Raw genomic sequence first — 12,450 nt, 5'->3', positions numbered from 1 at the left:
ACAGGTTACTTATCACACTCCCCAGTAAATCTTACCTGGATCCAGTCTCTGTTTATTCATTGCCAGTTTGTTTGGGTTGTTTTCAAATATTATAAGATTATAGATTAATTTAATAGAAAAACATTTTTGGAAACTGTCTTATTTAAGATTAATACAATTAGAAATTATTTTATTGTGCTAGAGAGAAGGACAATGGACATGGAGATGCACCAAATGGGTAATGCTTGGTAAGGTTTATTTGAATAAGAGTAAGGCGAGCAGGCAAACAATTTACCAGTAAATACAAATCTGATTTGTCTGTTGCTTTGAAATATTCCATGCTAATTTGATTTTAGTAGCTCACTAAACTACTGCCTTCTCTCAGTAACTGCTCATTGTCTCACACCTCCCATTTTCATAGATGACTTTTCCTTTAACTATAACATAGTTGATCAATGCTTCATGTCCACCGAACTGGTAAATCAAGTGCTCCCACCTAAAAAGACAAGATGTTTAAGCATATGTAAACTTGCATAAGAGCAGGTCACATGCCCAGCATACCTGGCAATTTTATAAGACTTGCTTGAAAATGGCAAAACACTATTGCATGTCTACATGTTGTCTCTTGCTGCATGAATACAGTGAGTCTATCAGTAGAGAATTTATTCCAGAAAATAAATACATATTATCTCTAGGTAATTTGTAGTTAGGCATGGATTACTTGTAATAACAGCCCCAAAATCTAAGGCTTTATTTTCCACTGGAGTAATTAAGGAAAATGAAAATGGGTCTGAAATGCTACCAGTGTCCCTTTATTCAGTGAAGATAACTAAGGTTAAAGCACATTTCAAATGCCAATTGAAGAACAAACCTTGATGAATTTATGATAAGAAGATCCCCCTGCTTGCCAACCTCCAAGGAGCCATGTGTGTCTGATTTGCCCAGAGCATAAGCTGCATTAATGGTGGCAGCTGCCAGTGCTTCGTTCATTGACATCTTCATGTTTACACAGGCCAGATGCATCACCATAGGCTATGAGGCAAGGAAGGGGACAATGGGAGTTACCAGGAACACAAAGCTATTTATACTTCAAATCCATAAGCACTCTTCTTCTTCCTTGCACAACGGAAGGAGCTGTTTTGTACAACATAAATTTTGCCAAATCCAAAATGAGAACTCTAAAATCAGTAGCTTTGAGAGCATTTTGAATATGCCTCTCAGTGCATATGAAGGATGGAACCCATTCTGGTTTCAAGAATTTCTGGCAAAAACTATCAATACACAGAAACAAACACAGACAGCTCTCTGCATGGGACATGCAGCTCTTCTTGTGCACATGAAACCAGTTTGAAGTGTGCAAGACCTACACACAAGTTGTACTAGTAAGAAATTTCATAATTCTATGGTTTCAGTGTTAGGATTATCTTACCATTGAAAAACAGTATGCATTAGGATTAAAGTCACTGCCAAGAGCAACTATAACACCTTCTTCCAACATTTTTCTAGCTTGAGGTTGCTTCAGTCTAGTGGGAAAAATAAACTTATCAGTACAATTTGCTTAGTTATCATACAATGATTTACAAGGGCAAAAGTCATCTCTCAGTTTGGTTACATTCATGCATTCAGTTATGCTGATCCTAATGGAGATGAAAGCTCAAATTCTCCTCTTGCATCCCTACCTGTCACCCTATGGACAACATAAATGGGAAGTGTGAGCCACGGCTTTTGCAGTAACTGCATGTGGCACCAGCTAGTGTCAACCATCAGGCTCCAGACCACTGAAATTCTAGCATTTATCCAGACCTCAGCCACTTAAGAATTTACAAGATGAAAATCTTCATTTCTGAAAAAAACTAATTTTCTAGTTCTTACAGCTTCAAAGACAGGCTCCAAAATATGAACAGTGGCACATGCAATGCAATAGTCCCTTCCCGATCTTTGAGTCTGTGAGTTTAGTCTGCATGTATTACAGATCTTTCCACTTAGCAATTATAATGCAAAAGATGTTTTCAGTAACTTCAATATCTGGAATAGCCATTTCAAAATTGTTCAGCCCTTGGATTAATCTGTGTAGGTGTTTGCAGGGTGGGCACTTGGAAGTATACTCTCTAGAAAGTTTTAGCCATAGCTGCCATAAAGCCACTCCAAAATCTACTGTGAGATTTCTCAGCAATCTCACAGATTTTTGAGGATTTCCAGCAGAAATAAGACATAAGGATGGAGGCTCATTCAGATCTCAGTACGTGTGATTGCCTTCATTGACCCAGACTGATCCTTAAGGCATAGATACACACTTATGCTTTTAGATTAAAAGACCCTCAAACTACACACATGGATTTGCAGTTACAGAAGTTTCCCTTCAATCTAGTGGCCTTACCTTAGCATGTAGGCTGTTGTTGGCAGAAGGACAGCAGCACACTTAGCTCTTGCCATTGCCACAATACCTTCATCACTAACTTCTTCCAGGTGGCTGATGGCCCGGGCTCCTAGTTCAGCTCCAAGCTAAGGAAATTTTCAAGCAAATTACTCACTAGTCTCAATTAATTAAGTTTAAAATGTTGTTTCTAAACAACTGGAAGAGACAATTTACTAGTAATGCAAAATATACCAGAAGAGAAATAGTAAAGAATGCTTGAAAGAACAATCAGAATACAAAGACAAAATATTTGTTAATTTACTGCAGGAAAAGTTGATCACTTTACCCACCCACAGAGCAGAAGCACACCTTCAACGGTGTTTTTACCAGCCTAACACACAAACTATGTGTGGATGAAAATATTATCAACTCCTGTTCATAAAGCGTCCATCAGAAAATAGTTCACAAAACTGAATGCTGCTTTCCATGGGGAAGCCAAATAGGCTTTTAAACCTATAATTTTGGGTCATTCTTGGGTGCATGAATATCCACCTTCCCGATCTGTATCTCATGTGGAAGATAAGCAAAGTCAATGTTTGATTAGCCAATGCACATTAGTCCCAGAGGTCAAGGCTTCCTCCCATGTCCTTACCTCCAAAGCTGCACATGGACTGCTCTTCCTGGCACCCGTTTCTATCAGATGGTCTATTTCATAAAGTCTCAGAAAAGATAATCTCAGTTCTGAAAACTGCAATTCTTTCACAGATCGGGCTCTCACAGGAGCAAAAATGAATGTTAAGAAAGACGTACCTCAGCAGATTTCATTGGATGCAGTTCATCACCATGGAAGTTAATCTGTAACCCTATATCTTTTCCAGCTTGAAGTATTCTCCTTGTAGACTCCAGATCAAAGACTCCCTTCTCACAGAACACATCTATATTGTTAACATGCATTTCACCACTTAGTTTGAGTGCTTTCAGTTTAGGAAGGTGGTTTTTGATAATGTCGTCTGTGGCTTCAGTAGCAGTTTTCCCTCTAACAAAAAGAAAATGTTACAGAGTCTTGTGAGTAACATCCTTGAAGTCTGGCACACACTCAAGTCATACATGCAATTACTGAATTACTATGGAAATTATATAAATATGAATCCCTCAAAAAAACTTCAAATTAAAAAATTAAGCCCCATTGTAATTCATGTATTCTCCAACATGAGTTACTTTCCATTCAAAGAATATTAGATTGTGTTACTGAATGTTTTTAATAATGTTGGCATCTTGGATGCTAACAAAGATATGGGATACTTTAAAATATTTTTTTCTGCTTTCCTATTCATATATTCTGACCTCTTTATACTGTATTCTAAAATATAACTATTTAATATATGTAAATGAGCATTTAAATATGTTAAATAGTATTAATACAATATTTTTATGCAAGTATCAAAGCTCAAAGGGGATATGCAGTATAGGTCATTATTTTTAATTTACCTCTCCTCCTTTTACACAATTCAGAGTGACGGAGAGACAACTGTTTCTAATCAGAGGTGCTTCCCAAGATTTGATTTGCCAAAGTCAGAATCATTTATGAATCCTCTATTACATAAAGATAACCCAGGAGATATCACTAAATGCCTTACAAAGAGCAAATAATCCCAAAAATATGCAGTTGACGTAGCATTTTCCAATTTTAATACCTAAGGACAAGGGATGTGCTGCAGCTAAATGCCTGAGAATCCGAATGCTCATTTCAGGCACTGTACAGCACGCAGACACTGGCACTACGGAGTGCCACACGAGGCTGAGTTGGGAGCCATGCAATGGAATAAACTCAAGAAGCCAAATTCTGCCTGAATTTATAAACAAGGTTATAAAGCAGAGCCCTTCTTCCATTCCCTTCTCACTGAAACAGTCATCTGGGTTGTTCAGCCTCTGACTGCGCCAAGGCTTCTCCCTTTTCTCTTTCTATTCAGCAGCCTTTGGAGGAATTTGGGCTGAAAGATTAGGGCCAGAGCCAAGACAAAACAGAAGGAAACACTAAGAAATGGTTTCACTTTTTGAGGGATATAATGACCCAAAATGCAAAACAAAACTGCTGTTGCTTTAATGCGATTTCTGCTCAGGAAAACACTTAAAAATTTTCTTTATGAAGTTGAAAATGATCCAATAATCACTTGCCAATAAAAAATTATAATGATTTTTAAAAATCAAACATTCCCCAAATCACGAGTTTGATTCAAAATGATGACTGGAGAGACTATGGAAGAGCTGCAGATTTCCCCCTTGTCAAAATGACAACCCAAGCTTGAAGGATAGCAGCAAATGCAAGCAGAAGAACTTTCTGTGTTATGTTCAGTGTGAGCATCAGCCCTGGAGGCAGGGGTTCTGTGCTAAGCCTATGCTGGCATTTAGGAGTCACTAAAAAATGCTGCCCTGCCTTCCTTCAAATTAAAATTTAGGAGAGCTTCCTATAAATATTGGCTGTTGTTTTACAAGTATGTTGTATTTTAGGAGTGCAGCAGAAGAAACCAATTTTCAGTGCAAAGCAGCAGTACTTAACAAGAGAAGGAGAAGTCAAGTGCTATTACTTGGGCACGGCATGAGCTCCGCAGTACGTGGAGGAAATGCCGATATCCATGGATTTCTGAGCACGTTCGATCACCCGGAGCATTTTGAGCTCCGTTTCCAAGTTCAAGCCGTATCCACTCTTGCACTCCACCAGCGTGGATCCTGCTCTGAGCATGCGGCCAAGGCGGTGCTGGAGGGTGGTGAACAGCTCGTCCTCTGTGGCCTTCTGAGTGTGCTCCACGGTAAAATGGATTCCTCCCCCAGCCTGGTGGATCTCCATATAGGATGCACCTGCCAGCTTGGGTTAAAGAAAAGAAAACAAAAACCACCCCCCCACACGATTAGCTATGAACAAGTGTGTTTTCCATTCAAGAGATACTGGAAAGTGCCTTGAGGTCTCTTTACAGTGAGAGAGACAAAGAAAGGAGGAAAAAAATCCCCATTAATTCTTCCTCCCTCCCCCTTTTCTTCTCTCTCCCTTCCACTTAAGTGAAGAAATATTGTAAGAAGCAGCATAAAGAGAATTACTCTGAAGATTTGCTTTCCCCTGAGTCCAAGCAGAAGAACTGATCTCTAACTCAAAATTCATTTATTTGGAAAAGAAAATGGAAGGAAAAAAAATCAAGACTTAGATGGTAATAGAAGGTGGCACTCCTGTATTGCTTCAATTAATGCAAAAATATACCAAAGGTAGCTGCAAAGGATGCAGGTACACTCCTCTCTCAGCCTATCAGTATTCAAAAATCATCCCTCCTTCCTCAGGTAGATTATCTGACAGAAATTATGTATTTTTCTATAAAAGAAAGATGAAAGTCACTAGGAAGTAGAAACAGTTATTCATAAAAAAAAAAAAAGGATGAAGAAAAATCCATCTCTGTAATATTATGCTGTTACCTTCATTGCAAACTCATGAACCCTATCACCAGCCCACACTGGATGTGTATGTGCATCTACCAGGCCTAAAGAAAACAAAGTAAATGTACACTTGAGTTACTTCACTGTGGAAGAGAAAATATTATGAACATACAAGCAAATTAAATAGACAGGAGAAAGCTCCCCTAAAACGTCTCTATCAGTTAGAGGGAAAAAAAAAATCCAACCGGCCAAATATCTAGGATTTTCTTCAGAGGCTATTAATTTTCTTTCAAATTTTTTTAGGTCTGACACCTTAGGCAAAATATCTCCAGGTAAATGCATCAGTTGCTGAGTGTGTCATGTTATTTTGATAAAGTTTTCAAACTATGGAAGAAAGGATAAATAGCAATCTTTGAAAGAGTTCATTAGACTTTAAGCCTGTACTCTTTAAAAAGAGGCAAACTGCTTAGGCTGGGCTTAGCACACTAGACTTCCTCTAGCAACATTTCTTACAGTGGAAGCCTTTTCTACAAGCTCTGAAACTGGCACTGCTGAATGGCAAGGCCACTACAAGAGAAACAAAGGTCTGACAGCTCATGTACTAACACCACTTGGAGAGTTTAACATGCAATAGACTTGCCCATCTTTTGGGGATTTTTTTATCAGGCAAAGTTGCACAATTTGTGACTTAAATCCCTTTTGCCTCTGAACAGCTGTGGGCAGAATGGACAGACTGAGCTCTGTGGCCGAATGGATCTGGCTGAGAGAGTACAGAAAAGAGCAGTGGATCTTAAGAGCCACTCTGTGGGTCAGCTACATTTCTGTTGTGATCTATGATACAGAGGAACAGATCTACAGACAAAACAAGAGGAGATAGAGCTCCACCATGAAGCCCAAAAGAACCCTTGAATATCTCCAGTGAAGGAGATTCCACTACCTCTCTGGGCAGCTTGTTCCAGTGTTCAGTCACCTGCACAGTAAAGAAGTTTTTCCTCATATTCAGGTGGAGCTTCCTGTGTGCATCAGTTTCTGCCCATTCCCTCTTGTCCTATTGCTTGGCACCACTGAGCAGAGTCTGGAAACATCCTCAGGGCAACCCCTGCTTCAGATACTTACAGATTTTGATGAGGTCCCCTTTCAGTTGTCTCTTCTTGAGGTTGAACAGACCAAACTCTCTCAGTCTCTCCTCATAAGAGAGATGCTTCAAACCCTTCATAATCTTTGTAGCCCTCCACTGGACCCCCTCCAGCTGCTCCATGTCTCTCTTGTACTGTGGAGCCCAGAAGTGGACACAGCACTCCAGATGTGTCTCACCAGGGCTGAAGAGAGTACCAGCATCGCGTCCCTCGAACCGCTGGCAGTGCTGTTCCTTTGTATCATAAAAATACACCTACCTGGTAACACACACTTCCCGGAGCAGTCAATTATCCTTTCAAACGTTGCTTCTGAAAACTGATTGCGAATAACATCCGCCTGGCCCACAGCTTTGATACAACCATCCCTGCAAAACACAGGCAACGACCAAAGAACGTGTGAGCCTGTTTAAAAGTCAAGTGCTCGACGACAGAGCTCCTGGAACAACAGGGCCAGGACCTTCAGGAGGACTGAAGATGCACATGTGGAGGCGGTTCGCTCATTTTACAGCAAACACAGGGGTAATGCCGTGCGTTTCAAGCTGTTTGCCATAACACTGTCCTCTGCTTAGATCCCTCTGGATGACACCTCGGTACTGTCCCGCTCTAATTCCTGCTAGGTAACACTGTTTCCCTCCTGCGGATCAGCGAGCACACAGCATCTGTCCGCAGGGCACTCGTCCCCTCACTCAAATCAAACTGCCATGGCCGGGACCCGGATCATGCCCCAGGAAGACACAGCCCCTTTGGGACGGTTCTCCCAGTGGAGTCTGAGGAGGGTAACGGGAAGCCTGGACTGCGTCTGGGGGATGCCTTCCATCCTGCTCCCCGATCCCAGCCGGGCCGAAGCAGAGCCCCGCACCAGGGCAGAGCCCGTGGCGCCCCGCCGGCCCCGCACTCACAGCCCCACCACCAGGCTGGCGGCCCGCAGCACGCCCAGGCTGGCGGCGCCGTCCCGCCGCAGGTACGGCTCTCGCCGGCCGCAGACCAGCACCAGCTGCTCGGCGTTCTCCAGCAGCAGCCGGTGCCGCTGCCGGCCCGCCATGGCCGCGGCCACCGAGTGCCGGGGCCGCTCGGCTCAAAGTCCCCCGGGGCGGCGCTGCCTCCGCCCTCCCGCCCCCCGTGCTGCCCCGCCTCGCCCGGCACCGGCCCGACCCCGGCTCCGGAGCCGGCCTCGGCCCTGCCCGGCTTGCTCTGCCCTGACTCTGCCGCAGCCCGCTCCAGGCGCGGGATGCTGTGCTGGATTCGGTCCAGGATAACGTGACAACATCTGTGCATCGCGCTGGTTCATGACCAGCTCCGAAGCACCGGGTTTTCCAGCTGGGGCTTCCCGGAGCTCTCAGTCCTCACATCACCACCTGGAGATTTCCCCTTGCCAAGAAAATAGGAGCCTCTGATTTGGCAGTGTTTGTTTGCCCACGTGTCCCCTCTCCGGCATCCTTCACCTCTCCAGCATCCATAATTTTGCCCGGCCGCGCCAACCACCTTGCCCGCATCTCAGCAACAACCCCCGAGGGACCATAACACCTCCCACCGCGCCAGATGTTCAAGCAGACATTCATTTATGCAGGCAGATATTAATTTATCCGATTCCAATAACGAAACGTTTGTGCGATTCTGCTGCCCCCTACAGAACGAGGGATGGGAGAATCAGGGAGCAAATATTTGCTCCCAACACGGATTTTTTGGTTTTCTTCTCTCTTCACATATTCACAGCGTATATAGGACTCCAGTACTCCCCAGCTGGAAAATAGAGTGACTTTCTAAACAAGTGGTTCCTCAAACACTACTCCCGGGGTGGCAATCTTCTTTAGACACCTTCTTTTCTTTTAGAAGAATTGATTTAAAATGCTGGTAGCATATCTATATGCGTATACATACTCCTGTTCAGCAGAAACAGTTGGATATGTTGGCTCTTTGAATGAGCCCTTCTGGTGAAGTCTTGTTTGAAATGAGGCAAGATTTGAATCTAAAGCCAGTAATTTGAATTTAATATCAAACCTGAGAAGTAAGTAAAACTACAATAAAATTGTGTGTTACCTTGTGATGCTTCTCCACTGGCATAATGCTGCACCACGACATAACCTTTGCCTTCCCCCTGAACTCTCACCTAGGCATGCAGAAGATTGACAGGAGAGCTGGTAGAGGATGTTTTACCCCTCCCAGGAGTTCCTGCTGCTGACTTTGGCACTCCCCAGCAGTATCATAACATGTTTGAAAGCAGAAATCAATGAGGAACCTGGCAACAGCATCATAACAAGCACAGAAGGACATCCTGTTGTGGGGGATGCTTAAACAATGGTGATGGGCTGAGAGCTGTTGTGTCAGGAATGAAACACAGCATGTTGCAGTGGACGGCGAAAAAAAGGAAAGATCAACATACTTGTGAGCTGTGTTGTTACACTTTAAAAGAAAAAATCAGTTTTGTGATCTAGGCTTCTCTGAGATTCAAGGTCAGATCCTGATGTAAAACCTGAGGATCGGTGAAGATTTTATGCTTAGTAAGCTAGGAGTGTATTTTGTTCTAAGACTAAAATTCTGTTTGCAGAAAATTTACAGATGTGCTTGTGTATTTCTATATGCCCTCGCTCTTTTCTGGTGAAGAATTTTCTCTGTAATAGATCAGTGTATGAAAAAAGGTCAATCCACTACAGTCAGGTTTCTGACATGCTATTTTTAAGAATACTGCCCAGAAAGGTAAGTGCAGGAATGGTTTCTAGGTTGCATCCTTAGGAAATTCTAGAGTTTGATTCAAACAGTACAGATTCTAAATACTTGGCTGTATTTTTAAAATGTTGACACAATTCACTGGATGTAAACAGAGAACTCTAGGGTGCTAAAGGAACCTTGCCCAAATTTCTTAAATTTAGAACTTTTAAGTCACCTTAAAGTTCCAGTGAAAATTCTTTTTGAAAATAATCTTTAAATGGGGCATTTTCAATGAGAGAAAAAAATCCCAGGAAAAGTAGAGATAAAAAGTTGAGTATCAGGTTATTGATTTAAGGGATTTTATATCTTCTTGCTGTGCTTTACATGAGAATATGATACGATTATTCCTCAAGGACCCCAGGACACTGTCAGACCTACATTAGAATGTCTGTTCTTGTAAACAACTTGTAATTAAAAATGAGAAGCCCAAAGTTAGAGATGAGTCTCAGATCAAATATTGGTCACATTTTCCTTAAATTTGTAGATTAGTTTTTTTCATCCACTAACCAGACCTTTCCAATAATACACATAGCATGATGAAATGCCCTCAAAGAGGACACTATGCATGCCTCAACACAAGTTAATTCCTAGTGAAATTTACTGAATGCTATTTCCCTGTTTACAAAAGCAGCAGAGGTCAGTAAACCCTCAGGATCAAACACAGAAAATGCATCATTTGGATGAAAGTGACGTGCAAATGTGGAATGGATCCAAACTAAATTGCAAATCTGCTACATACCTTTGACTTCCCTCATGTGGGATTGACCTTAATATCACCTTTACAAATACTTCTTGCCCAGTTTTGCAAAAGTGAATTCTGCTTTTTTTTTTTTCTGTGTAGAAGAACTTTGCATCTCCAAACCATGGAAACATTGCATTTGCTCAGATGAGCTTTCTGAATCCTCTGTTCCCAGATCTGTCTTTGGCAAATTCCATAATGGCCCAGGGAGGGGGAGACCTTCGGGGGAACACCACAATTTGCCTCAGGGGACACAGTTTGGTTCTCCCTGAGCACAGTGCAACCTTGCCAACCTACATGCCTTGGTTTGCTTTTCACACAAACTGCAGCAAAGGAAAAGGAGAGCTTGTGTGTACCTGTGTGGGATGTGGGCACCTGGTAAAATTCCAGCATCTGGGTTGATGGCCAAAGCTTGTCCTTCTGTGAGCAGTCTGTGAGCTGCACAATACAGAACTTGAGTTTGCAGCTTTTCTCCTAGCAATGATAAGGATTTAGAGTCTTCTCAGGTAGGTTCCCATTCCCTAGGAATGGGAAAAGTTTCCAAGTAAAAAAATAAACAGCAAACAACCTAATACCCAAATGAGAAACACAAAAAGAAGCTCGAAACTACATGTGGTATCTGTCATGCCTCACTACTTCTAGGCTCTTTTTGACCACCTTTTCACCATATTTAATAAGTGGTTTTGCAGTCTTGGTGAGTTGTTATAGTGATGGCCCTATCTGCTGATCCAGCATTCAGATAATACATGACAAACTCACCTCCAGTCCCACTTCCTCATGAAGAAGAGCAGCTTTCAGATCAGTGCCAGCCCGTTGCAATTGACTTAGATAATAAGGTGACAATCACAGCTGTTCCTCCTCCTATGCTGACAGCACTATCAGTGGCAGCACGGGAAGGGCACTGTTCTGCATCATGAAGTCCTTAACAAGATGTGCTGCATCGCAAACCAGGTGAGACACTTTTTTGCCTCTCATTCCCGCCACCACTCAGAACACATCTAGCTGTTCTGAGGTTTCCTAGGCTCATTACCAATTTTAAAGTACTCATTTATCCTTGTGATAGTACTGATTTTAGCTTAAATAGCTCTTTTCCCTTTCCCAATGGGACTGCTGGGAACTTCAGCAGAGCTGCGAAGCCTCCACACTGCCAAAGAGAGTCTGGTTTAAGCAAAGAAACACCTGCGCAAGTACATCCAAAATGATTTTTCACTCTTTATGGAAACTTACACATGTAAATATTAAAGGAACACATGGATAGCTCCAGGGATGACTTCCAACATGAGAGAGAAACAGGGAGGTATTTCTCTGCAGGATCTACCCTGACAGGCTGGTATCCTTCCCACAGTTCACATAACCTGTGTTCTATCCTAACGCAGCCCCAAGCACCCAGCACTGCCCACTGCGGTTGTCTCTGAAAGGATGTGTGATCCCAGGCAACAGGGCTGGAGATCTGCACTCCACAGGCACCTACTGCAGTCACAACCTGTGCAGCTTTTAGGCAGAACATCTTCAAAACACGCTGAGGAGGACCGCGGTATCCTTTCCATTCTTCAGCAGAGACTCACAAAGCTCACTCCCATTCTGCAGTCTCTTGTCTCAACTCTTTTAATGCCACTGAAGTCTGTGGATCTCTGCAGCTGCCAGGAGGCTTCTGTCTGTGTGGCTTGTTGGCTGCTAAGTTGATATAAGTTTGTTCTTCCTTAATGACCATATAGCCACACTTCAAGCTTCCTGACTCAAAGCAGGAGAATATTTCCGAGAGAAACTGGGGTATAACAGACCGCCACACCTCACTTGCAGTGAAGTCTTCCCAGCTAATTCCAAATGTTTTATAAACAGATTTAAAGATGAAATGTATTTAAATAGCCATGATGTACATACTGTAAAATATAGATACTGCCAAGTCTTCCTGTATTTCAGATGGGAAGATAACTTTTAAGGTATTTTTTAATACCTCACTTTTCATTTCAATATTTTCAACTTTTCAATTGAACCAAATACCTGTTGTTCCTCCAGCATTAGTTTTTCAGACACCAGTAAAATATTAAAGACCTTTAAAGGATTAATTTTCCCCATACTAAAACACAACGGAAATAAACATCTTACTACAAAAG

At 42.4% G+C, this 12,450-nt stretch overlaps 1 protein-coding gene across 1 annotated transcript; it reads right to left on the bottom strand.

The window, feature by feature from the left end:
- Positions 1 to 218: 218 nt before the first annotated feature.
- Positions 219 to 7,959, bottom strand: AMDHD1 (amidohydrolase domain containing 1). The gene is made up of 9 exons (XM_053977821.1): positions 7,791 to 7,959; positions 7,150 to 7,256; positions 5,795 to 5,859; positions 4,921 to 5,198; positions 3,146 to 3,371; positions 2,357 to 2,481; positions 1,409 to 1,502; positions 851 to 1,011; positions 219 to 475 (listed from the first exon to the last, which is right to left on the bottom strand). Exons 1-9 carry the CDS (start codon positions 7,931 to 7,933, stop codon positions 361 to 363), a joined length of 1,314 nt encoding a protein of 437 aa, XP_053833796.1. The 5' UTR covers positions 7,934 to 7,959; the 3' UTR covers positions 219 to 360.
- Between the last annotated feature and the right edge of the window lie 4,491 nt (positions 7,960 to 12,450).

This window comes from Vidua macroura, chromosome 5, assembly GCF_024509145.1.
Source record: "Vidua macroura isolate BioBank_ID:100142 chromosome 5, ASM2450914v1, whole genome shotgun sequence".
Taxonomy (NCBI): domain Eukaryota; kingdom Metazoa; phylum Chordata; class Aves; order Passeriformes; family Viduidae; genus Vidua; species Vidua macroura.
This window is presented reverse-complemented; position numbering and strand designations above follow the sequence as displayed.